The 27,795-nt window shown below is 33.9% G+C and overlaps 3 protein-coding genes and 1 long non-coding RNA gene across 6 annotated transcripts; all 4 read right to left on the bottom strand.

Moving 5' to 3' along the window:
- Nucleotides 1-338: 338 nt before the first annotated feature.
- On the bottom strand, nucleotides 339-2,569 carry LOC116032099. The gene is made up of 2 exons (XR_004100719.1): nucleotides 1,755-2,569; nucleotides 339-596 (listed from the first exon to the last, which is right to left on the bottom strand). It is a non-coding gene; the product is annotated as an uncharacterized LOC116032099 (long non-coding RNA).
- Nucleotides 2,570-10,675: 8,106 nt separating this feature from the next.
- LOC116031955 (cytochrome c6, chloroplastic) lies at nucleotides 10,676-14,146 on the bottom strand. Of its 2 annotated transcripts, XR_004100696.1 has the most exons (7): nucleotides 14,008-14,146; nucleotides 13,789-13,927; nucleotides 12,880-12,977; nucleotides 12,755-12,786; nucleotides 12,554-12,617; nucleotides 12,274-12,470; nucleotides 10,676-11,034 (listed from the first exon to the last, which is right to left on the bottom strand). XR_004100696.1 is itself a non-coding variant. In XM_031274331.1 (6 exons), exons 1-6 carry the CDS (start codon nucleotides 14,068-14,070, stop codon nucleotides 12,330-12,332), a joined length of 537 nt encoding a protein of 178 aa, XP_031130191.1. In that variant the 5' UTR covers nucleotides 14,071-14,146; the 3' UTR covers nucleotides 11,995-12,329. The 2 variants fall into 2 exon arrangements, 1 of the variants encoding a protein (XP_031130191.1); XM_031274331.1 differs by lacking the exon at nucleotides 10,676-11,034 and having other exon boundaries at nucleotides 11,995-12,470.
- Nucleotides 14,147-14,415: 269 nt separating this feature from the next.
- Nucleotides 14,416-20,030, bottom strand: LOC116032842 (ankyrin repeat-containing protein At5g02620-like). Its single transcript, XM_031275569.1, has 7 exons — nucleotides 19,494-20,030; nucleotides 18,100-18,576; nucleotides 17,808-17,957; nucleotides 16,000-16,062; nucleotides 15,847-15,894; nucleotides 15,310-15,746; nucleotides 14,416-15,218 (listed from the first exon to the last, which is right to left on the bottom strand). The coding sequence occupies exons 1-7, from the start codon at nucleotides 19,771-19,773 to the stop codon at nucleotides 14,604-14,606; spliced, it is 2,070 nt and encodes a 689-aa protein (XP_031131429.1). The 5' UTR covers nucleotides 19,774-20,030; the 3' UTR covers nucleotides 14,416-14,603.
- Nucleotides 20,031-21,619: 1,589 nt separating this feature from the next.
- Nucleotides 21,620-25,344, bottom strand: LOC116031776. Of its 2 annotated transcripts, none has more exons than XM_031274082.1 (7): nucleotides 24,910-25,344; nucleotides 23,607-24,083; nucleotides 23,371-23,520; nucleotides 23,049-23,126; nucleotides 22,919-22,966; nucleotides 22,392-22,828; nucleotides 21,620-22,279 (listed from the first exon to the last, which is right to left on the bottom strand). In XM_031274082.1, exons 1-7 carry the CDS (start codon nucleotides 25,181-25,183, stop codon nucleotides 21,686-21,688), a joined length of 2,058 nt encoding a protein of 685 aa, XP_031129942.1. In that variant the 5' UTR covers nucleotides 25,184-25,344; the 3' UTR covers nucleotides 21,620-21,685. The 2 variants fall into 2 exon arrangements, with proteins under 2 accessions (XP_031129942.1, XP_031129941.1); XM_031274081.1 differs by having other exon boundaries at nucleotides 21,620-22,300; nucleotides 24,910-25,338.
- Nucleotides 25,345-27,795: the final 2,451 nt, after the last annotated feature.

Genomic DNA, 27,795 nt, shown 5'->3' with positions numbered 1-27,795 from the left:
TTACATTGACAACACAGAAAAATATATCATTTTCATAGCTTGGCTGTTTAGAGATCAGAAGAAAAATAACAGTAAATTTTGGCTATATAATTTTTGTTAGGAAATTATTATAATTGAAAAGATTATTCTTGGTTTGATACACTTATTATTATTATTATTATTATTATTATTATTATTATTATTATTATTATTATTATTATTATTATTATTATTAATTTGTTTTGTTTATGATGAAAAATACAATCCAATTACGATTATTTTAATGAATGAAATACTTTGTAAGTTATTAATTTTTTTTTAATACTACTGACCCCATGACTCCATTACAATGCAGTATCTGTTTGTAACTACTTTCTCAACCTATTGAAGCACGAAGAGTCAATAAACATTAAATCCTAATTGCAATTATAATAATTAATGACAATATCAATCTCTAAATAAAGGAGGATAAAATATTTAAAATATAATAATCAAATGCTTATTACTAATAGCGAAAACACAATTTTATTTTCTTATACTTGCTTAGTAGCCAACAGCCAAACGCCACGTTTTGATGTCAAGATGTTCAACTTGACCTTCCAGGAATCTGCCCAACACTACAACGAAGTGTCAAGATCAAACGTACGTTTATCATTATGACAAAGAGTATAATTAGTAGTGAATGCGTAACTTTATTTCTTTATAGTTGCGTAACAACCCACACAATGTTTAGATAGCAAAATGCTAGACTTTGGCCCTTTAGACATCCGTCCAACACATATACCAATTGATTTGCCCAACATTGGTACCAATAGCTTTGCACAACACTAATACCAATTGTCAAAATCAAATACTTATCACTATGCCAAAAATTATAGTTAATAACGAATACCCGTACAACTTAATAATTTATATTTACATAACATCCAGTTCCAAAATGTTAGACTAGGTCCCCAACTCTCCATGCTTTCGCCCAACATAAAACATAACAAACTCTCTGACCTAATGTTAGAGGCACAAGCAACCATCGGCTAAATATATCATAATTAGTATCACATCATATATGCATTAATAATGAAAGTGTATATTTATTAATTACATTATTATTATTATTATTATTATTATTATTATTATTATTATTATTATTATTATTATATCTTACAACAGTAACATGACTATTAATTATTAATATAATGTTTGTTACATATAAAACAATATTTCACTTATCATTATAATATCCATGTATAATATCTTATGAAATACAATTCATTAACATTATATTCATCAAATTCTACTATGCACATTATGCCTGTTAATACTCATGTTTTATAGTATGTGTGGACTTGAATTTGTTAATTGCTTAACAGGCATGCCGGCCAATATCATGTTCTGGAATTTGGTTTTACATATATATCTCACACATTATATTCATATATACACATACACAGACACACAAATAGATACATCCATTTTTATGAGAAGGAAATTAAAAGAAATATAAATATATATAATGGATGGATGACATAATAAAAATAATTTTATGCACAGATAGAGACATTTCTTTATAGAGAAATTGTCTGCCATTACTGGGGATTAATGATGCTGCTTCACTAGGAATGAAATTCATCAACAACCCAACATTGAGAGATCTATCAGAGAATCCACAAATTTCAGATAACCAGATAAGAGTTGTCAAGGTTGCAGTGAGAATTAATCATCAAATTTAATCATTATTAAATATAATAATAATAAAAAAAAAGTAAAGAAGTAATTACCTGATCTGATATGATGACCACCACAAGGGAAGACTGAATGAGGCGAATTGAAATCAAGCTTCAATTCCACAATTTATTTAATTTTAAGAATTTATTTTGGATATTGTTGGTGAGTGATTGAAGCTGCTAGATGACCTGATGGAACCAAATCTCAAAAAACCTAATGAAATTCACTATGATAGATTCAATTCCCCCCTCTCCAATCTTAAACTACAGAACCCATAATACCCACCAACCAAAAAATCTCAAAAAATAAAATAAAAAAAAAAAAAGAAAAAGAAACAGAAGGGGGGAGAATGAAGAACAGAAAACCCCCAAAGATTGGTGAATTATATTTCTGCAGAAAGATGAAAACCCCATAAAAGAAAAAGTGGGGGGAAAAGAAAAACAAGATTTTGTTCTATCTTACCAGATCATGCTGGCAGCTTCAGCCTCTCAAAACCAACAAACAGTACAATACAGTGGACTGACAAACACACATCTGAGAAAGTTTTGCAGGTAGAGAAAGATGTATATGAATGAATTGAAGGAGAAGAAGAGACCAGACCAGACAAGACCAGCCCAGCCATGCATGGTTTGGTCGGAGAAGAGAATGATGGAATTTATAAGGCTCGTGACACTTTCCACATCTCATCTATTATCATCATATCAGTACCAGTATTCATAAATGCGCCCTCGCCTCTCTTCTCCATCTCCATGGCATCAACATCAATTTATAGAGGGAATTGGAAGTTGGAGTGGATGGATAGATAGATGGGTCTCCCCCGCCCTTTTCTTACACCTATTATATTCACACTCACTTTAATTTTTTCCCCCTTGCAAATTATATTTTATAATGTGTAAATTAACATAACAATCTTTTCATTACTCCAATTCCAACCTCTACTAATACCAATTTTCTGCTCAACAAAAAAAAAAGTCTATTTATATATTACTTAGTAAAATATAAATTTGGAGAAAGTCTAAGGTGGGTACAGTGGGGACAAGTGTCTTTGTCCCCACAATACCAATGTAACTCAAAAGCTATATTTTTTTTTAGTAGTCATTGGAAATCAACACCGCATCAATTGACACATTATTTTATTTTTTATATATAAATTTAATAATATTTCTAACTTCATTACCCAAAAAAAATATCTGTATGAATTGAAACTGAAATAAAAATAATTATGTATTTTTCGATTAGAAGAGGAGTGGAGGACTCGAAGGGAAGACAAAGGATTAGGGACCAGTGATCAGGACCTTCTATTGCGATAGCCGCTGATCTTATCCTCCTAAGTAATATCTTGGATTGTGTTCGAGGGGACCTCAATAATCTTCAAACCATGCGCATGCAGAAGGAAAGAATTGGCCGACCACTAATGATGTGACAAAATCAAAATTATATTGGATCAATTAATTATTCATAATAAGGTTTATTCTGTTGACTGAATTTATTTAGGAACTTATAATTTATTTTAAGTTACAAATAAACGCTCATATAGTAATAACAAAAGAGTAACTTAAAAGAAGAGTTCCTTAGTTTGTTTGTTTTATGAATCTGTATTATTAAAAAATTAAAAAAAAAAAAAAAAAAACTAAGGATATGAGCATGCCTTAATCCCATAAAATTGACACATACGTGTTAAATCCGTTCACTATTATGATGTTTGAAGATGAATGTATAAGCAAGAATCGATTAGTACAGTACAGGAATAGGTATACCAATGAAATTTTTTAAAAAAATATATGGATATAAAAGCTTTATAATATTATAGTATATGTTAATATATTAATATGTGACTTATAAAAACGAGAAAAGGAAAAGTGAGAAAAAGGGACCACAATATAGCAGTAGCTTAATATTTTGCTGTATTGTTGGGCTATAGTAATTACAAGCAAGGTTGGTGACTTAACGTGGTTGGTCCACATGAAATGAACATAAAGTGGCTTGAGCTGGTCGAATGTGGCAGATCTGAGTGAGTTTTTAGCTTTGGACCACCATATATATGTAATGTGTTGCAGACATCTCAATTTAGTCCTATGCAATTTGGCAACAGATTTGACCTTACATTCTTTAATTTATTTCCAACTGCTCATTCGCATCACCCATTTTAAGAATTGAAAGGAATGCTACTGCATCTATCCCCACAAACTATACTGTGGACAATAATTTATATGGTAAGGTTAGCCACTAATACACGTTCTTAATATATTGTTATGTTCATTTTTAATGTAATACAAGTTCAATTTTAGTATATTGTATGTTCATTTTTAGTGTATTAATTATAAGTTGATTTTTTTAAGTACTACATGTTGTCAATAACCTTGTGGTCTAGTGATACGGAGAGACTCTCCCGTATGGGAGATTATGGGTTCGGGCCTCTCAGTGTGAGCGGTATTGACTCTTTGTGCTTCAGTAGGTTGAGAAAGTAGTTATGAACAGATAAATAGAGGTATATATAGATTTGACGACTTTGTTGACTTTGATGTGAGCACTAGTATACAAGCTAAGCACTTGGAGAGCTGTAGATCAGACTAATTGAGAAACATTTCTTGGAATTGTAGACTAATTAAGACACATTTCGTGATTTATATCCTCCACCAGTTCTATCTCAATACAGGAACGGTCAAGTTTGAAGTTAAAACTAATAAATTTCAAAAGATAAGTCACATGATATTATATAGTATATGTTACTTTTCATAGGGTTTATTATTATATGAATGTATGTTGTATGTAATGTAAAGCTAAGGTAGGGAAGAGGGAGAAATGGAAGTAGGTAGTATAGGTTAAGATAGAATTGATTGAGTAGTAAAGAAGGAATATAATAGAAAGGTAGCTAAGCTAAGGGGGGCGTGATTGGGTAGGGGCACATGGGCAATGTTGTTGGTGAAGACAAACAAAAGTTGCAGCTCCAACATACTGCCATCCATATTCTTAATTGTAGTTTTCAGCAACTTGGCAATTTTAAGAAGACAATGAAAATGGCTTTTGCTTTCTCGCATGCTTCCCTTTCTTTTTGTGGACCCTAACCTATCTATTACCTAATTTAACTCCTTAATCCTCCCTCCCATATACATCTTTACTTAATTATATATATTGGTGAGATGATATATATATCTATATCTTGTTGGGCAAACATCGTTAGTTATCGCGTGGATTCGTAACTAGACATGTTATGTAGTTGAAGGCCAATTGTTATACAATCGACCAGGGTTCATATGGCATTGTGAACTCTAATACAAAAATTATATACATTCAGTTAGCACATTCTGTACTTACAATTAACAGTTTTTGTACATGTAAACAAATAACTTGATAATTGCTAACACATAATATAATAGCTACAGGTACAGAAACTTTCAAATACATAGAATGTGTGAATAGAATTTGAAGGTTATTTTTAGACTAGGTTCACAATGCAAGGTAGACCTGGTCCATGGTATAATTTGCCATTGAAGGCTAGCTGACAAGTGTTGGAAGGCCCAAATCAGCTACTTGCTATACAAGTATAAGGAAATAAATTGTGCTTTTGCACGCTTTAATTTGATCCTAAAAGATCCAATTAATGCATGCATTCTTAACATAACAAGTTTATACTACCTTGACAATAATTTTTGACAAGAGTATTATTATTTATGCAGACCAATAATATGTATATGGAATCAAGATAGAACTTAAAACTTTATTAATTATTTACTAGGTAATAACTAAAAATTAAGTTGTAAGCGAACAATTTTAGCTCATGGAGCTGCACAGGTAGCTCAATTAGTACTTGGGTGGTAGATTAAGAGCGAGCATTCAGGATTGAATTTTGACATCAGTTGTAATGTGAGAGTTTCACCCAAATGTGGTGGACTTTTTTTAGGCACTCGACACTGGTCTTCATACTTAAAAGTCATTAAATTATCGCGATTTACCTTTCTACAATCCTATTACATTATAGTGTGAGAGTCATGGGGCCGGGAGATTTCATGTTTTGAGGGTGAATTTTAACTTATGGAAGCAAGCATATTCTTTTTATACCAACATCCCTTTTCACCCTATCCAACTCAAAGATGATGTGCACATACATATATTATATATATATATATAAATAAATGTAATAGGGATGTATATATGTATGTATGTATATAAAGGACAGGTTGGTGGAATCATATGAGGGCATCCTTTTGTCTTTAGCTTTGGGCGGTTCTTGTGTCTTTGCTTGACAAACAATGACATGTAGACAAGCCCTAATGGAGGGAAGGACCACAAAAAAAAATATTTAAATATTTTTTGAAAATTAATTTTCGATTAATTTTCTTCTATTCTGTCTTAATATATTGCTGGATCAATCGATAGTGTCACATGGCTTTGCCTTGTAATTTAGGTCTATCACTCCAATAATCTTCAATTGATCAAGAGGTTGGTGAGGTAGTTGTTGTGATTAACGTTGCCCACAATTTTTTGTTTTTAGAAAAATAATAATTTTACATTTGAAATTTATGATTAATTCTTTAAATTTATTTTCTATGTTTTATGTTTTTTAAGGTCCCACTGGTTTAATTGTCAAAATGTGGATTAAATTCATTGTGATAATTTCATGAACACTCCAATCATCATTACTGTATTATATTATATCCACAAATTTAAAATAATAATAATAATAATTTTCTTTAAATTTAGTGGATATCATCCAGATTCAAATATTATTACATTGAACATGACATATACTATACATGTGTGGACTATAAATAACAAGTGTATTCTTAATATACTAAAAGTACATTATTTGTGTACATAAAGTGCATTATTTGAAAGTATATTATTAATTTATTATTTGAGTACTCAAAATACGAACATTATTTTATATACTATTAAATAATATACATTCAATACAAAAATAATTTACTTTGTATTCATAGTCCGTACAACTATACAATTCACACAATAATTTGCCATCGAGATTGGGGTTGATGAGAGTTAATGGTTAACTTTAAATATATTCAATCAATCTTAGACTAAACTAATTAAATTGGATCTATAGTTACTAGCATTGTCTACCAAATCGAATTCTATCCTGAAAGTGGACAACAACGATAAATAATATATAATGCTCAACATTCATTGGTATGTGGTCCAACATAATTCTTTTGTAGTTACTTGCTTAGCTGCAAATTCATTAGAAGATCAACATCTTCATTTTCTTCTCATCTCCAAGTGTATGCGACTCGTTTCGAACCTATCCATTTCTGATTACCTTCTGATCTTCTTCTTTTGTGTGTGTAAATTTGATTAAATGTATAATAGCAATTTAATTAATTACTTTAAAGTTTTGATTTATAAAATGGTCCCTTCACTATGCATGCTCATTTTTTAATTTGCGTCTTCGTCTTTTTTCTTTCTACTCAAATCAGTCCTTTGTTAGGGTTTCGTTAATTTGGTGTTAAAATAAAGGGTAAATGCGTCATTTCAGTATATAGCTAGTCAAGCGACCAATTTAATTTGGGAATTTACTCTTAAAAAAAAACAAAACAAAAAGTAAAAGATTGTTTAAAACTTAAAATAAATAATTAATTATTAAGATAAAATTTTACCATTTTTTGAGTATTACTGAATGTAGTATTTATTTATCCATGTTTTCTCAACCAATTGAAATACAATGAACACAAAAAGTCAATACCCCCACTAAGATTCAAACATGTGACCTCCTATTTGTGTTACTTATTTTGTCACCATTGATTAGTTTAGATTAATTAGGGGATCATATAAATTTACAAGTTTGATCTCATGGCTGAAAAGTCTAATTTTCATTTGAATATGATCATACCAAACAAATAAAACCCCTATTTTTACTAAACCTCAGTCTAATTGGAATTTTGATTCTAATATTCCACTAATATTTTATTTATTCAACGCCGTAATTTGGCAGGAACGTCTCACGGGTTAGAGATCACATTCACAAGAAAATGAGTGAACTAACGCGTGCAAAATTAAATTGTGCTAAATGCATGCTTTCAAATTTTATGACTACATGCATTTCTTGCAGCCTCCAAAGTTGCCATTTACGCAGCCTTTTCTTAAATTTTAATGAAGAAATTGTTGTTACTTCAATTCTGCCTAGGAAAAGAAAAAAAGAAGCATTCAAATTTCAAACATAGACTACCAATGATTTCTTTTTGCTATATTGGTCCTACTTTTGACTCTTAACTAAAGAATCATTCAGGTTTGGTTTTAATTCACTTAATACCTGACTTCAAAGTCAAGAAATTAATTTCCCCCTTTTGCTTTGGTATTTAAAAAATGATAAAAATATATGTTTATTTTTTAAATCATCCCTCCAATTATGTGGTAACTCTCAATTTGGTTCTTGACTTTGAGTTATATCACATTAATTCATTGACTATAAAAATCTAATTACTTCATTGATCCTCCATCAATCCATTAATTTTCGTAGTTGTCAAATTTGAAGACAAAAAAAAAAAATTTAATTTACACATTTTCTCTCATTTCCCTTCTCCTTAATTATTGTTCTTTGCTCTAATTTTTAAATTTCACTTATTGGCAAGCCCTTTGCTAAACATCTACTAGATCTTCACAATATATTAGATGTTTGGTTTAACTTCACTAGAAATTTTTAGTGTATTAAAAATTTATTTTTTAAATGTTTATTTTTAGTGTACTACAAATATATTTTTAATATACTATTTAAAAATGAATATATACTATATTAAACATGAATCTATACTATTTAGGGGTTGTAGCTCGGATGCTTACCAGCAGGTATCACAACAGATTAATTCCTTTAGTTGGTTTTATTATTCTTTTTGACCAAGGTGTGTTTAAGATGGCGGGACGGTGATTCAAGCCCCTCTGTTGGCGAAGGCCTTAGCGGTTTGGGAGGCTCTCGCATTGATAAAAAAACATGACTTGACGACGCATGTTAGGGTGGAATCAAATTGTCTTATGTAGGCTCTATAACTCATGCGTGTCGGCTTCTTGTTCCTTCCGTTGTTGGTTGTGAGGTCCAGTACATTCGCAGAGACAAGAATCAAGTTGCTTATTCCCATGCTAAAGCTAATGAGGTTTAGTTATCTCACTTTGAGTAGACTGATGACCCACCAAACTTTTTAATCGTGTTGCTTTAATAATATTAAGCTTTGTTTGCTTTCAAAAAAAAAAGAAAAAAAAATAAATATTTATTAGTGATTTATCTTTTAATGTGGACTATGGACCACCATATAATTTGCCAAGAATAATGAGGTGTATGTACAACATTTGACCACCTCAATTGAAATTAGAAGTGATATATAGTAATAATATTTAGGGTGTGTTTCGTTCATAGGTTTACACACTAGAAATGAGAATCAAAATCATAGTTAGTGTTTGGTTGATAACTTTTTAAAATACAACTATGAAATTTGATTACTCATTCAATCTCATTTAATTTGATAACTTTTCTTGGTTTATTATTTTGATTTAACATTATTTACAAAAAATTGATTTCAAACTATTTGTATATGAATAAATGAATATTAAAAATACTTTTTCTAAAATTAAACTCATTCAACTACTAGATAACTAATAGTCAACTTATTCAACATATCAATCTATGCTATAAATGTAACTCAGTTAATAAAATAAAAGATTACTGTTTCAAACGAGTTAAAAGATATATTTATGTTGTTTTTTTTTTTTTTTGAAAAAATGTTTATAAACATACCTAATCAATTATTCATCGTACAAAATGGAAGAATACAAGTACTGAAATTGAAGAAAATAATCAAGAAATCATGTCTTTCATTTCAGCAAATTGTTATGTTAGTTGTAGGTCTTTTGGTAGAGATTAGCTGTCCAAATTAGGTTTAATGTCAGGGTTAAGTCATAAGTGCTTTCATGTACAGTAATTATATGCTTTTGTGTTGGCCATGATACATGTTTTAATTAATTTCATAAATATAATGATATTTAAAAAAAAATTAATATCCTTAATTATTGATTTAATTAATGGCCATGGACCATGACTAAGCATCTTCTTTTTTTCAGCCATTAATAATGGATTATTAAGGGACAAGAGTGACTAACGACGTTGATTTTTGGGAAATTAGGTATAGGTTCTCCAATCACTTGTTGACATGTGTCTCGGTTGATGGGATTAAACTCATAACTTCATCAAATGTGTAATTATTGACATAATAATTGTTGTTTGATATATAATTATGATTAATTATTCACTCCATGGTTTTTTTTTTTTTTTTTTTAAATTTCCAAATATGGCTACTTTTTAAATTGAGACTTTTTAGCAACGGAAACACTATTTATGCCAAATAATGTTATTTCAAATGATATAATTTTGTGACAAATATTTTTTTTTTGTGTACCCAGATTTTTTACCGTCGAACATAGTGACTAAGACCTGTCCTCCATACCCGGCCTAATGCCAAGGATCGAACCCGCGACCTTTTTAGTTAAAGATAGATGAGTCCCTTTGCCATTCAATCACATCCCCAGATTTTTTTTTTGTGACAAATATTAGTTGATGTGCTTGCATCACAATCATTCAGTTTTGAGTGAGAGCTTAGGTACACTAGTATACATACAATTAAACTTTTTAATATGTTTAAATTGTGTAATATAGAAATTCTCTCTCACTCGTAATTGGGTGTGCATCTCAAAAAGCTTGCACTCGGCGAATAGAGCAAATATTTTTTTCTCCAAAAACTTAATTTTCCTCTCCTATGAAACTATCTATTCTCTCTAAAAATTTTGCCAACACTTTGGTATATTTTCCAAAAATTTATTTTTTCCACCCCTACATTGAAGGTGTGGAAGCTTTTGATGGAAGATATGGCTAGGTTTTAAAAAGGTTCTTTATTTGTAATAATAATAAAATACAATAAAAAGACCAATGTAATAAACTAATAATAATGATACATATGACCAACACTTTGCTCTTTAATTGGACCGGCTCGGTGCGAACTGAGACTAAATTTCAAAAGGTAATTTTATGAAGAGATCAACAATCAACTAATCACATCATATAAAATATTTTACTGACCAGAATACCTCTATTCCTTAAAAGTATCAAGTTCAAATCTCACTACTTTAAAAGTCAAAGCCAATATCTAAACCAAGTCTCTTAAAAGTAGCAGCTTCAACTTTTTTTTTTTTTTTTTTTTTTTGCCATAATAGCTTCAACTTTTAAGGATGCATAGTTTATTCTACACCTGCACATATGACTTTCCTCACAGCAGCATATGAATGTGCCAAAGCTGATTGATGAATGTGCATGCTACCATGTGCCCAGTTTTGCCACCACTATAACAGCAGATAAACTCAACTTACACCACAAGTATAGAAATAGAATGGCTAGTCTGAGTTCACAAGCAACAATTCTACGATGAAAATCATACGCAATTCATGACAAGCTAAGATCAGGGTAATGTCAGAATAGTAATTTTTGTGTATTTGCCGATTCTTCACGGTTATGCTGAAGGTCACCATTGTAATCAGTGTTGCAAAAATCCTACCTAGGCGTCCATTAATCCCCGCCTAGGTGCTAGGCGCCAGCCAACCGCCTAGCGTCACCTTAATCGGTGGTCTAGGCAGCCGGCCGACTAGGCCACCTAAGCAACGCCTAAACTGCTTAGGCGCTGACCGCCTAGTCATCCGATTAGCTAATGCTTTTTTTTTTTAATGGGTTATTACACTCAAAACAACATCGTTTTGAGCGAAATAACCTTAAATTGTTCAAACTCTAGATATTTTTAAGGTTAATATTTAATATTTTAGTATTAACTATTAAAGTATTATATAATTTATAATTATTAGTCTTTAAAAAATTAAAATTACTTAAAAAAAATTTTTAAAAATAAAAAAATACACGGGCGTAGGCGCCGATTAATCCCCGCCTAGGCGCTAGGCGCCTCCCGAGCGCACAAGGAGCGCCTAATGATTTTTTCAACCATGCCATTGTTACATAAAGTGTATGGTTTCAACCTTGTTGGGCGGAAGCTAATGAAAGGGCCAAGTCTAACATCAAGTAGCTAGGGGGCTTGTTGGGCAGAGGTCTGAAGGGCCAAGTCCAGCATCATGCCTCTCGAAAATGGGGCAGTATAAGGAAATAAAAGTACGCCTTCACTACTAGCTATAGCTTTTGGCGTTGTGGTAAAAGCTTGATCCTAACAAATCTCCACCTAATAAAATTGCTCATATATGGCAATCCTTTGTTCAAAGGTTAATCACTATACGAGAAAACGGCAGCTGCCCTGCTAAAAGTAGCAAAGAAACTTATGCATTTTGTATTCAGTATTATTGAAAATAAGCACATATTTACACATGCTTTTGCAAGTCGATGCTGAGCATGGTTTGCTAACATCCCGATAACTAGCTAGTGTCTCGAGAGATTTTAATCGTACAAACATGACTCTTGGCCATTAGTTTGACTGAAGCAGTTGCTAAAATTACTAGATGTTCATGTTTCACATCTCTCCAATTCCTTAAAACCACCAATAAAATTTTTTTTTTTGAGCGGGAGCTAAGATGACGAGAAGTTACCTTTTGCAAGTTGATGTGTTTCTGTTTCTCCATAGAACTAACGGAGATAAGGTTTTTCAGTTGCCACCACTTTCTCCGTCGGGCCAGCCTTGATCAGCCTGTGACTTCACAAACTCTGCTAGCAATTTAATCTCGTCTTCCTGTAACCTTGGACCAAAAGTACATTGGCCTCTTGGCGTGCATTCCTCACCAAAGCCCTGTGAAAATAGACAACTATTATATTCACCGCTTTGGAGTTAGATCCATTGCAGGCATTGCTTTACGCATCAAACGTACTCACTGGCATTCTCCCTTTTCCATAGTAAGTTACTCGGTATATTTCCTCCTCTGTATCTACTCCATTTCTGTGTAAGAAATCAGCAATCAGACAATGATGATTTCCATGTTATACAGCAGACTAGCAAACCGACTGTATAGCATTTTGTTAATCAATAAAACGAGGTAAAATCCACAGTCGAAATGTTGACCTTACAGTAATTACCTCTGAAGGTCCTTCAAGAAGAGTGTTGCACCCTGACAGGTCAAGCAAAGAAAAGGTACTTAAGGTTAGTTTAAGATGCTTAGAAGCAATTGTTGCGGTTCTTTCAAGTTATAGGGTAGACTGACTGGTTGTATTATATTTCCACCGGCAGTATGACACCCTATGCAAGCTCGATTGAACAACGAGGCTCCTTTTTGTACATCTATTGTCTGTCCAAGTGACACTGGGTAGAAGGAAGAAACAAGAAAACAATCGTGGAATTCAGACTAAGATAACAGCAATCATACAAACTGAAAAAGAATGGTAACATAAGCACTCCGTGAAGGAAAGGCAAAATTCTTCAACATATTGTGGGTTTGACGGTTTGTCCCTAGAAAAGTTTGGTTGTCACAAAATGAAATAACCAATGAACTTTTCCTCTAGAGATGGGGCACACGACCTTCCAACCACAGTGCTCCTTCAGCTCAAGTTCAAAGCCAAGATTACTGACAAGCCAAGATCAGAGCCATTCGACAGAGTTGATGGAGCAAAACGTTTCTTCATCACATGAATACAATTCCCTACTTCTCCTAAACTAAATGAGCATTTGATGGGAGTAACCCAAGCAAGTTGGTCAAGCTATTGACTTGGTATGACTCCCAACAAGAACAGTCTGTTGGCCTTCTTCATTTGAACTGGTCAACTGTCATTTGCAGTCTAGGGTTACAAGGTGGTTGAAGTTATTCCAGGCAACACATTTGCTAATAATGTGTTGCTAATAATAGAGGAGCACAATTTCCTTCAACTGAATGTAGCAGCATCATGAGAATAAGAAATTCAAACTTCAACCATCCTAAAATACCTACTATTCCCATTGGATTACATCGCTGTTCATCCATTCTAAAATGTTCCCCATTCCTTTATTTCCTTCCCTCATTTATGCTTCTCTAACCAAGCATGAGCATCCCAAATGAAGCACAATGCGGAATTGAAAATGCAACAAAACAATGTCTTTTCTTCACTGGTAAATTGGCAATGGGACACAAAATTGTTACCTGGGGGAGTAAAAAGAGGATTAAAGGCAACGAGGGCGGCCATCAGAGGTGGAGCTAAGCTCTTCAGCAGGTTCAATTGTCTCGATCTCTTCGGTGTTTGGAGATTTGGGTTCTCTCCTCCTTCACCCACATTTCTCTTCTGAAAAAGAGTATAATTGTGTATCAACAAAGCAGAAACAGAGAGAACAGAAAAGGGGAAGGGGGCACGGCGGCGCTTACCTCAGTGGGGTGTACAGAACAGGCGGTGCTGACGCAACAACGCGGCACGCAGGAAACCCGCATGCTTGCAGTTTAGACTGTTGGGATGTTTGGATAAGAATTACAGTTTTTACAGGTTCTATTTCCCTTAATAGTTAGACTATCCATGAATTATATTACAGTGCTAATTTCTTTGTTTAATTTGTGGTGTGTAGTTTGAATTGTGTTATCAAGAATAGCCTAAAGTAAATAGAGTGGTGTCTCGGGCTTAGTCTAGTTGGTTCGTTGTTATGATTGGAGGCGACAGTGTGAATGTTCGAATTCCACTGAAGACCTGTATAGCTGATTGCACGAGTGGCGGTTTTCCTCTAGGCTCTATCTAGGATCCTGCAATTGTTATACCATAGACCAGGTTTCATATTACATTGCGAACCCTGAAATAAAAATTCCGTACCTTCAAATAATATGATAGCTACAGGTACATAAACTATTAATTGCAAATACAGAATATATCAACTACAATGCAAGGTAGCCCTGGTCCATGGTATAATTTGGAGGGTAAAAGAGAAGAAAAAGGTTGTAACATGAAGATTACATACACAATTATATTATATATATTAGTATAGCATATCCTTTTGTCTAAGAGTGAACATCCCTGATCCATAAGTAGAACGAATGGTATCAGCCAACAGGGGAAATTGCAGAAATGCAAACAATGTTACAGGAAGGCAGGCAACTAATTCCACTGGCAACACAACCCATGCTAACTGTCTCCTTAGTACAATCGAAAAGCTCGAGCCAAATGCCACCAGCATTGCTGTTATGGAGAGGAAGAGCGTTGCAAGCCCCAAAACCAACCTCTTTGGCAACGTACTCACGAGATCTTCTTCTGCATAGCGCGACGTTAGGATGGACAAGAACATCAGTATAGAAGTGACCGAAGAAAACAGGGCGATGGCGTCTGATACTGCAAAAATAACGAACAACTTGTCTTGGAGGAAAATCGGGTTCCCTGTCCCGTTGTTATCCCCTCCTGGAACTGTTAGGATTGCTGCAAACATGATTGTTGTAATCAGGGTAGCAACAAGCATGCATGATGATGCAGTGTCCTTCATCCACTTTTCTCCTTGTTTCACTAAACTTTTGTGTTGCTCAGTGAACAGCATCTGTGGTGTTTGCCCTCTTGAATCTTTCATCTCCCTGTATGATGGCTGCACAATTTTCTCCACTTCCTATAAATTTAAACATTTGACTGTTGAGCATAATCCAGTAATAAACTTTCAGTCCAACTATCAACTTAAGCTTTTAATTAAGATGGATCACCTTAAACCACAGCAACTCGCGTTGCATTTGGAGTGCAGCCCCTGAGACAATGTTGAGTCGATTTGAAGGGGCGATTTTTGCAGCCAAGTGTAACATGTTCTCATTGTCAGCACTTTGATACGAGGCGATTAGATCCTTGTGTGCTCCTATGCTGTAGATGAGTCTAAAGATACTTTCTTGGCGGTGAACGACAGCAATGTGGAAAACACTTTGGCTTTGCTCATTCACCTTCCATATCAGATCAGGATAAGAGCGAATAAGATGGAGAACAAACTGAATGTTGCCTAATTCAGCTGCAACAAACAATGGATTGAAAGGACTTTTGAGCAAGTTCCCAATTTGTGAGCAGTTCAACAAAAGCACCTGTTCCCATGAACACTTAAACAACTCAAGTGCTTCCATGCACATTAGCTTTCTTTTCTTCATATCTGCCACTCCTAATGGTAGAAAAGAGATGAAACAGTCATTTTGCTGTTAATTACTGTTAGAGTTGCAGAGGATTAGAGGAAAATCTGGACCATATTATGTGTTTTGTACCAAATAATTCTTGCAGATACCCAAGTAGTCTAGCATGGAATGGATGAACTGCATTTCCAAAACAATTCTATGGTCAATTTTGAGTACTACAGCTTCAAGAATATATCATAACTGTTACATGAAATCTCAAAACTGTAATACGTTCAAACCTACCTTCTGTGTACTTCTTGTCATGGGAACTGCGACTGAATCTGCTCTGAGGATGAACAGAGATACCTGTAAATAGAGCATCCTTATCAAGGGAGTTTTTGTTATTGAGAAGTTTTTGTAAGTGTGATTAGGAAAGAGAAAGTGAGATGAGAAGAAGAAAAAAAAACAAATCAAATTTAGAAAACAAAAAAATAAAAATAAATTAAAAAAAGTCTGTTAGGCGCGCCTAACGCGCCTAGAGGGGGCGCCTGTGCAGCGTTTCTTCGATTTTCGGAAAACCTTTCACTGTTCCAATATCTTGAATTAACTGAAGCTTCCCTCCTCCTCTCTCTCCTACACTCTCTTTCTTCCAACTAGGCTAAGCATTGTACCAGGAACCACCCATTCTCCACTGATGTAGATGTCCTAACTTGATAGTTATTCATAAGGAGTTTTTTCCACTTTTGCTCCTATGACTATAGGATCTCCGTCAACTTGGGTTTACAACTTTCATTCCCAACATTTTTTTTTTAAATACTACTAACTCTATTACAATGCAGTATTTGTTCATAACTACTTTCTCAACCTATTGAACCACAAGAGTCATTATTGCCTGCACTGAGGCTCGAACCCACCACCTCTCGTATAAAGGGAAGGCTTTGATGACTACAACATAATAATGCTGGAACTTTATTATTATTATTTTTTTTCCAAATTTGGTCCTTCCGACCACATGCCCGATGAAAACTCGCGGGAATCTATAAATTGTCGTGCCATTAAAGATAAAAATGTCTTTTGACAAAGCTCCACTTCTCAGAATTCTTCCACCTTATGATTGACTTCTAAGTTTGACTGAGAAGTGGAGCTACCCTTGTCTCCATGTAAGGTGGATGGTTAGCTTGTCAGTTTGATCGAGAGGTGGAGCTTTGTCAAAAGACATTTTTACTCTTAATGGCAAGACAATTTATTTTTAATGGCATGATAGTTTATAGATTCCGGTGAGTTTTTATGGGGCATGTAGTCGGAAGGACCAAATCAGGAGAAATAAAAAAAAAAAAAAATCAAAGTTCAACACTACTCATATCGGAAATAAAAGTTGTGAACTCAAGTTACGGAGACTCTAAAATCATAGGATCAAAAGTATAAAAAACTCTATCCATAAGTAACTTGATGTGGATTATGGATTATGCTCAATAGGGACTGCAATGAATCAGGATGGCTACAACCACCATCCCACTCACTTTATACTTTCTTTGCTAACCCCGACACACGTAGTGTGTGAAGTTTTTCAAAATTCACCCTACATCTCATTTAATGTGGGTAGCATATTAAATGATTCCACCTCTTATTATTTTATTAAAAAACTAATAATAATTTTTAAATTATTTACCCATAATAAAATAATAAAATTCAATAATTATATTAAAACATAAAATATTCAAATAAAATTACTAAACTATTAATTTTTTTTCAAATGAATTTATTAGTTTAGAACTAAAAATAGTAAAATGTTAACTACTATTATAAAAACTTTTAGAATTAACTACATAGCAATAATTATTTTGCTATATATATGGTGGTTCGGGTTGGATTCTATGCATGTTTTGTATATAAAACAATCATTTAACCTGGCGAACATGAAATTCACTTTTTTAAGACCTACAATCCACTTTAATCCAATAAAATACGATCCAAACAGAGTGGATTCTATTAGATATTCATGAGAGGGATTGAAATTGTCTTCCTAATGCTCAAGCAGTAATCAAACACCATCATTATAGCTTCTTAATTTGCAAGAATATCATATCTTGAAATGAAGTGCAGAAACTTACTTCTGTACATCCACTTCTGCCAGAATCCAAGCCCATGTTTGCCAGAAAATGCTGAGGGCTTTCTTGCTAAGATATGGAGTACTGTCTCCCCATTTGGATCGCGCTCAATCGCCAGCGCAGGCTTCTGCATCAGAATATGCAGACTGACATCTGTTCAAAACGTAACAAATTTACAGCACGTTTTGGTGCTCCATCTCAACTAAAAGACTAAACTGATAGTTGAATTGCACATTTATGTTTATATATTATATATGCTCAACAATTATATACTGATCCAGTGTAGTCTTCTCACCAAACAGATCAGAATTGATGGTGGCAATAAGAAGGCCAACATAATCCTCTTTACTGAGACACCGACTATCAGTAACAGAATAAAGATACCACACCATCTCCCTGTGGCCTAACAATGCAGCCATGTGAAGAGGTGTGACTCCCTTGCTGCCCCTCACCACTGGCAAATCCGTGTTCTTTGTCACCATAGTCTCCGCGATTCGTGTTATTCCAGACGCAGCGGCGAAGCAAAGGGCTGTGTTATCATGCTTGTTTCTCAATGCCAAGTCCATTGGATCCATAAGCCCCACCAACTGTTCCACAAAGTGAATGTGGTTGGCTCCAGCAGCAATGTGAAGAGCTGTTTCCCACCCTTTGGAGATCTTGGCAGTTACAGCATCTGGGTGCTGACTGATGAATTCATTAGCTTTCTCCCAATCACCCTTGAGCGCAGCTTGGTATAGTGGAATGTACATGGCAAGGTTTGCAGACTGTGTCCCTGAACACAATTAACAAGAATAAACCATAAACCAAAGATTTTATTTTTTCCCGGCAGCCACCACCCTAGGTACTGTGTGCCGGTAAATCCTACCTTATGACCCTAGTGGACTATTAGCCTAACTAGGTTGGTAATGAGCTGAGGATGTTAAAATTAACTAGAGCAATAAAAGATAAACAATGGTAGAAAGTATGGTTATCAGGGCTGGTTTCTTTATTTACCAAATATAAATAAACTGCGAATTGAAAAAAATTTGCAAAGAGAAAAATGCAAAAAACTTAATTTTGGGTCAATATAATCTCAAATACATATCCTAACTATTAAATCAGGGTTGGACTAGGGGCCCTCAAAATTTTGGATCCTATGCGGTTGCACATCTTGCACGCCCTAAAATCCGGCCCTTATAATTATGCAATATGTGTCAACAAAATGGAAGCTGATGAAAAATGGAAAAAAAAAAATCAAAAACTGTAATAAAAAAATAAAATAAAATAAAACGAATTAGTTGCGCGCCACTCAAATTTGCAGGACTTCTTAAATTTCTCTCACTTCATACTCTCTCATATCTCCTCCACCTAATCTATTTTTTCTTAAAAATTATGCAAAATACACAAATAGAGAGGGTCGTATTTATATATAATATACTAAGTACTAAACATGTGTATATACATATACATATGTACTAAATGGCAGGGTCTGACCCATTATATTTGTAATATGAGACATAGAGGAGAACCTGCTGAAACTAAAGAAGGCTAATGCCTAATATAGCCATATAGGTTATTGTTTCCAGTCGAGAATATAACTTTGTAGTTACTAAGTTAACTGATGAAAACATGGTTGGGATATAAATAAAAAAAATTTCATATATATCTCAAAAGGATGACAAAAAATGAAGGGGGGGAAATGATGGTTACTCGGTCTAGGAAAAGAAGCGGCGACGGGGCTGGCAGCCTGGTCTTGGAGGGAATTGGATGACGGCGGCGGCGGCGGCAGCGGCGCTGCTGCGGCTTTGGGTTGCGTGCGGACATGGTGGGTAGTCTGTTGGAGTGAAATAACATGCTGATCCGCCGTTGAGAATAAGGTGTACACTTCGCTGCTTTCATTAGATGTTGGGGTTGAGGTTCTTAGAGGAAAACAAGATTGTATTGAAAGGGTGCGTTCAAGTTTCAACGTTGTCTGCAAACCAATATCCATGCCGGCCGCCTTCTTTCCAATTCGACGCTAGCTAGGTAGCTCCTAGACAATATCGTCCAGATTCCTAGTATAGATAGCTACCTGGATGGGTTCATTATATTTAATTTATGGTAACTGAAGTCAATAGGTCCATTGACATCTGACGCGCTGCATGGAATTGAATTGAAGCTTCTCATAACCTTCCTTGAAAACGCCATTCTTGGCTCCCTGGAAACTCCAAACTCAACATCCACACTTCTATCAACTTCTTCCGTCCTTATTCCTTTCCCACTTCGCCCTACCCTTCTTTTTTTTTTTTTTTTTGGAAAGACCGTTGTATGTACCCTTCAAGAAAATATAGGGTCAGGCTCAAGTAAAAATCAAAACCACTGCTTGAGTGCGAACCTATGAATATCTATACATAGTAGTGACATCGTTGAGATTTGAAATTGAACGGCCTCCAGTGCAGTTGTACAATCAAGGTGCAGTGGTGGAGTGATTTATATATATATATATATATATATATATATATATATATATATATTTACTAGGTTAAAATATTATAAAACCACAAGGTCGAGCAAGATCAACTCTGCACAATAATATACAGGTTACATAAGGTTCTCATTTGAACCTAATTTTATATATATAGCTCAACTAGTTAATTCAGACACTCAAAATAAATTTATAAACTTTACTTTGTTAGTCGCAACAAAGTGTTATTTAGCTTGTTTTGTGGGTTAGATGTATCAACATTTGGAGACTATAAATGAATTACACTTTACAATTTATCGCCTTTACCAATTTAGGATAGGCACTTAGAAAGTAAGGTTATACTATTTTTTTTTTCATTTTTGTAAAGGTTAGATTTTCTTTTTAAGTAACTAAGAGCATCCTTAGTAGTAGATTTTTTTTTCTTTTGAGAAGTTTTTATAAGTTTTTATTCATCAGTACTAGTTGAACTAAAAATATCTCGAGCAGAACACCTAAAGGAGTAATATATGCTTTTATGCTGATAATAATATGCTAATAGTAATTAGATCATTATCTTACGTAGCTACATTTAAAACTCATTATTAAAAATGTCAATGTAGAACAATAGAACATCGTGAAACACTTGAGAAAGATGTCGAAACTACACTGCCACCATGCTTTTTCTATCCTAATATATACATCAAAACCTTTATTGTTCTTTCTCTCAGGCCACCATGCTTTTTCTATCTTAATCCATCAAAACCTTTATTCTTCTGTTTTCAAAAAAAAAACCTTTATTCTTCTTCCTCTTAGGCCAGGCCACCATGCTTTTTCTATCCCTAGTCCCTCAAAACCTTTATTCTTCTTAGCCAAAACCCGGCCCACCAATAAAGATGACCCCTTCTTAGGCAGTTATGCTAACTGCTAAGACTCCACCAATAAAAATTGGCCCAAGGCTCCATCATGTTTAATTTTGAACTTTTAGTAAATATTTCCATACATTATTTTTTAAAAAAAATTAATAATAATGCTATGGAGTATGTTGTGGAAATTTATGCTATGGACCAAGGTGAATCCGGGTGCATATTCACAATTTTAGAACTCACAATTTTAGAATTCTATGTTCACAATTTTAAGCTCTATATTCACAATTTTTAGATCTCAATATACAAAATTACATTGCTCAATATTCACAATTTTTGAGCTCTATATTCACAATTTTGTTATATAGATTCAAAAATTGTGTTATACTATTGAATATAAAATTATAAAAATGTGAATATAGAGTTCTATAATTGTGAACATAGAGTTCTAAAATTGTAAATATAGACCCGGGTCCATGACATAACAACCCGTATGTTGTAATCTTTTAAATAATTTGTGTGCGGCAAACTTAAGAAATCTGGGTTATATTTGAGTAGGTTGAAAATTATAATTGTTACAAATATTTAATTTGATATTAGTATAGCATATCCTTTTGTCTAAGAGTGAACATCCCTGATCCATAAGTGGAATGAATGGTATCAGCCAACAGGGGAAATTGCAGAAATGCAAACAATGTTACAGGAAGGCTGGCAACTAATTCCACTGGCAACACAATCCATGCTAACTGCCCCCTTAGTACAATCGAAAAGCTCGAACTAAATGCTACCAGCATTGCTGTTATCGAGAGGAAGAGCGTTGCAAGCCCGAAACCCAACCTCTTTGGCAACGTACTCACGAAATCTTCTTCTGCATAGCGCGACGTTAGGATGGACAAGAACATCAGTGTAGAAGTGACGGAAGAAAATAGGGCGATGGCGTCTGATACTGCAAAAATAACGAACAACTTGTCTTGGAGGAAAATCGGGTTCCCTGTCCCGTTGTTGTCCCCTCCTGGAACTGTTAGGATTGCTGCAAACATGATTGTTGTAATCAGGGTAGCAACAAGCATGCATGATGATGCAGTGCCCTTCATCCATTTTTCTCCTTGTTTCACTAGATTTTTGTGTTGCTCGGTGAACAGCATCTGCGGTGTTTGCCCTCCTGAATCTTTCATCTCCCTGTATGATGGCTGCACAATTTTCTCCACTTCCTATAAATTTATACATTTGACTTTTGAGCATAATACAGAAATAAACGTTCAGTCTCACTATCAGCTTAAACTTTTAGTTAAGATGGATCACCTTAAACCACAGCAACTCGCGTTGCATCTGAAGTGCAGCCCCCGAGACAATGTTGAGTCGATTTGAAGGGGCGATTTTTGCAGCAAAGTGTAACATGTTCTCATTGTCACTACTTTGATATGAGGCGATTAGATCCTTGTGTGCTCCTATGCTGTAGATGAGCCTGAAGACCTTTTCCTGGCGATGAATGACAGCAATGTGGAAAACACTTTGGCTTTGCTCATTCACCTTCCATATCAGATCAGGATAAGAGCGAATAAGATGGAGAACAAACTGAATGTTTCCTAATTCAGCTGCAACAAACAATGGATTGAAAGGACTTTTGAGCAAGTTCCCAATTTGTGAGCAGTTCAACAAAAGCACCTGTTCCCATGAACACTTAAACAACTCAAGTGCTTCCATGCACATTAGCTTTCTTTTCTTCATATCTGCCACTCCTAATGTTACCAAAAAAAAAAGATTAAATAATCGCTCGATTGACAAATATGCAGAGGATTAAAATCAGGACCATATTCTGTGTTACTTACCAGGTAATTGTTGTAGATACCCATGTAGTCTAGCAATGAATGGATGAACTGCAGTTTCAAAATTCTACAGTCAATTTTGAGTAGATAACTGTTACACGAAATCTCAACAGTGTAATATGTTCAAAACTACCTTTGGTGTATTTTTTGTAATTGGGATCAGACTCATCAGAGCTGTGGATGAATCTGCTCCGAGGATGAACACAGATACCTGTTAAAATTGGCATTATTCTTGGATCCAAATATCAGTTAAACCAATAACCATTCCCTGACTAAACTGTGCTCATTTTCTTATGAAGATCAGTCAGGCGCCTATTTGCCTTACTCCTAACTTTATCAATAGCTAACAAACACAACAGATAGAGATTAATTTCGCTGTCCAGTAACTTAGATTATCGTATTGCTATTAATCTGCAAGAATATATATAATCTCGAGATGAAGTAGAGAAACTTACTTCTGTATATCCATTTCTGCAAGAGTCCAAGCCCATGTTCACCAGAAAATGCCAACGGCTTTCTTGCTAAGATATGGAGTACTGTCTCCCCATTTGGATCGCGTTCAATTGCCAGTTCAGGCTTGTGCTGAAGTATATCCAGGGTGACATCTGTTGGAAATGGAACAAATTCATTAAGCATTTTATATTGAAGCAAAGTCCTCAAACAAACAAAGTATACATTAGTGCCTTCTCACCAAACAGATCAGAATTGATAGTTGCAATAAGAAGTCCAACATAATCCTCTCTACTGAGACACCGATGATCAGTAACAGCATAAAGATACCACGCCATCTCCCTGTGACCTAACAATGCAGCCATGTGAAGAGGTGTCACCCCCTTGCTGCCCCTCACCACTGGCAAATTTGCGTTCTTTGTTACCATAATCTCCGCGATTCTTTTTATTCCAGATGCAGCAGCAAAACAAAGCGCGGTATTATCATACTTGTTTTTCAATTCCAAGTCCAATGGATCCATAAGATTTACCAACTCTTCCACAAAGTGAATGCGGTTAGCTCCAGCAGCAATATGAAGAGCTGTTTCCCACCCTTTGGAGATCCTGGCAGTTATTGCATCTGGATGCAGACTGATAAATTCTTTAGCCTTCTGCCAATCACCCTTGAGTGCAGCTTGGCATAGAGGAATGTAAATGGCAAGATTTGTAGATTTTGTTCCTGAAAAATAACATGAATAAATCATAAATAAACCAAAGATATGCATATATTGGAGACAACCCACAGCTAAGTTAGTCAACTTGTTAGCTTGGTAGCTACAAAGTTCCAAGTTTAACTCCTAGTAAGAATAGCCTATTAGCATTAAATTCTTGGTTTGAGCCAGTCAACTATAGGTTGGTTTACCTCTTATCCTCTTTATAGTCTTTTACTAGCTAGAGTTTACATGTACATTGTGCAAAGCAACCTTACAAACTTTTTTTCTTTTTCATTTTCTCAACTGAATAAATTTCACTTTTAGTTTACTGACTATTATACATGAATCACATTTGGTCTTTAACTATTAAAATTTTTTAATTAGGTGAATGACTATATAATTTGTATCATATTTGATTTTGTAGTCCAATTTCTCAACCAACTATTGTTGGAAGTGCTCCTTTTGGAAGAAGCAAATGCAATGCTCCTTCCGAAACCGGATCACTTTCGGAAGGAGCACTCTGAGAATAGTTGGCTGAGAAATTAGATGACAGGACAAAATGTGATACAAATTACACAAGTCATATACTTAATTAAAAAATTTTAATAGTCAACGATCAAATGTGATTCATGTATAATACTCAGGACAAAAGTGAAATTTATTCTTCTCCAACTTCATATTACACCTTAAGAATCAACTATCATTCGTCATTAACCATTTTGAAAAATTCAAACCCACGCGGGCCACGCCTTTAACCTGCTCGAAGAAATGCCTCAATAGCCAAAATTTTCAACCAGACGAAAAAAAGGGTGCAAGTGATTGATTTGTTAAGGAAACGAAGAGTAGCCTTACTTTGCGATCTAGGAAAACAAGCAGAGAGTGTCTGTGGAGCAGCGGCGGGGCTGACAACCTGGTGTTTGAAGGTATTAAACGACGCCGCAGCAGCAGCAACCTCGACTTGATCGTGGCGGCTACTCAGCTGAAGTGAAATAAAATGTTCTGCAGCCGTTGATCTTGGGGTTCCTATGTTACTGCTAGCCGTCGAAGAGGCACTGGAAGCCCATTGCGGGAAACATGACTGGATTGAAAGGGTGCGCTCCAGTTTCAAGGTCTGCAATCGATCCATGCCGCCTTGTTTTCACTGCAATTAAGGCGATACATACTCGCATTCTTGGGCTTTATATATTGTAAGAGAAGTTAAAGGTCTGGTGATTATATGCATGGAATCGTCTTGGCATGAAAACGCCATACTTGGCTTCCAGCTGGAAACTGGAAACTGTCAAACTGATAGTGTCGGGGTTTATACGCATACGCACAGGAGTCCACTGCATTTTCACCGACACTAAAATCTCTGCAATCATTAATTTCATCGTTGATTTTTTGTAGGTAAATTTAACAATCTTTATTCTTGGCATTAAGGTTCCACACCGTACCGTACCTTTTATATAAACTCAAAGTAAAAAAAATGTAGAAACAATGTTAATTTTGTATCCGGTACAAATTCAAAGCCCTAGCCATTTACTTTGTGGTGGTATCAAATATAAGAGTCATGAACATGTTGATCAATACCCTTATACTATATATATATGACAAACGGATTAGGTTAAATTATGCTCATCAAGTGTAAACGTGTGAATCTGCACCACATAAAACTACGAAAATGCACCCTATAATATATACAAATACAATTCAAAATCAGTTTTATTATAATTTTTCATGGTTCACTTAGAGTTTATACGTTTTATAATTGCACAACACATTTAAGAATGAATTTTTGTAGTTTGCATGATGCACTTTTGAGTTAGCACGTTCAAAAATTAACTTCATAAAAACAGCTCAGTTGATCATAGTGGTGAAGTTTGAGAACAATGAATCGGGATCTAGTCTCACTAATGACAGTGTGCGCAGTAAGCAAAGGTGAACCCGAACATATATAATCACGTCTAACAATCTTCCTAATAGTTTCAAGTAACTAAAAGTAAAGATGAAGCCAGGGTTCAAGTCTCAGTGGGTACTAATAAAAAAAAAATAGTAAAGATGAATAATATTTGTTATACTTGATTTTTAAAGTATGGTAATTAAATTGATGAACTTAATGATACATGAATTAAAATGAATAGTTTATATTAGTATAAACTTAATATAATTTCTATATCTATTTTTAATTTAACGGATTCCTATTATAATGAGATGGGATTATGGGATTATTCATTTATTCTCATGAAGCCGGAGTAAAAAAATAGATAATATCAATTGATCGATGGAGAGATAATTTTAGCATATTTTTAAGTTTGATTATTGCTTAATTTTTGAATGGATAATGTATTAATTAATGTTATTTTATAATTTAGGGAATGTTTAATAAATGTCAAAGAAAGAATAGTATAATGAATCAATTTACTAAAATTTTGAACCAATGGCCTTGTTTAATTTTATCACTCAATTTATAATACTGCATGCCCATAATGGATTACGACCGTTCTTTATATTTACAATTCATTATATTTTCTTTATATTCTTACAGTTCATTCTCAAAATAGAAAATGGTATTAAAAATAGTTAATTCTATTTTTATCCTAAATTTATAAGTGATAGTTCACTTGTAGTATTTTTAATCAGGACATTTCTTTTAATCTTAATATTATTATTGTGATATGAGCATTTTTTTTTGTCTTTTATGAAGAAAATTGTTTAAATGTTAAAATACAAAGATATTTCAGTCTTCAAGTATATTTAAAATTTAAAAAAAAAAAAAAGATAAGCATAAAAAATATAACGGATCAACTGATTGAAAGACTAAAAGAGGATGTTTTGAAAAATAAAAATAAAATAAAAACTAAAAATTGACAGTCATCTATTAATCTAGGACAAAAATAAAATTAACTCTATTAAAAATAACATTTAATTATATTTTAAAAACTTTTACGAGATATATGGTGTCAATTTAATGCAAACACAGGGCCGGTCGTGGCCATGTCGGGCCAGAGCGACCGCACAGGGCCCCCTAATTTCTGGGGGGCCCAATTTTTTTAAAAAAATATTTTATGTATAGTTCAATATTTTTATACTTGATAGATATTTTTTTAGAATCTATATATTGGTATTAATTGTAAGTGAAAATAAAAATTTAGAAGAAATTGACATCGAAATTTTGGTGAATAAATTTGTATTTAAATATGCATGGAAATGTCACTAATTTTAAATTAAATTTTGAAATGTATTTTATTCTTTGTTGAATTTTATGCATTATATTTAAACAAAAAAATTATTACTTTTTCACTTTTGTCATAACATACAATAACTTGAAGTCTATATGGATTTTGGACTCAATTACCTTAGTTACAGAGATTTTCTATATTCTAGAATTCTACCTTTATATTTCATAGTTCTTTTTGGATTATGTTTCTTACTTTTATAAATAGATATCTCTTTTGTATATTATAGTGAAATCTAAATGTTAAAAAAAATCTCTCTCCCCCTATGTTAGGTTGTTGTCTGATCTCTTTATTATTATCTTTGTTTTTGTTTTATTCTATTATATTTAATTAGATTGCATCTCGAAATAAAAATAGTGAAAATCCAAATTAAACTATTAGACAGGGCCCCATTTTTAATGGGGCGGCCCTGTGCAAACAATGTGATATATGGTATCAATATAATTTAATGCAAACAATGTGAAACGTAGAAAATTGTATGTTCCGGTCCCAATTGATTAGGATAATTATTATTGTGCACATT

The sequence above is a fragment of the Ipomoea triloba genome, chromosome 10 (assembly GCF_003576645.1).
Source record: "Ipomoea triloba cultivar NCNSP0323 chromosome 10, ASM357664v1".
Classification (NCBI taxonomy): Eukaryota; Viridiplantae; Streptophyta; class Magnoliopsida; order Solanales; family Convolvulaceae; genus Ipomoea; species Ipomoea triloba.
This window is presented reverse-complemented; position numbering and strand designations above follow the sequence as displayed.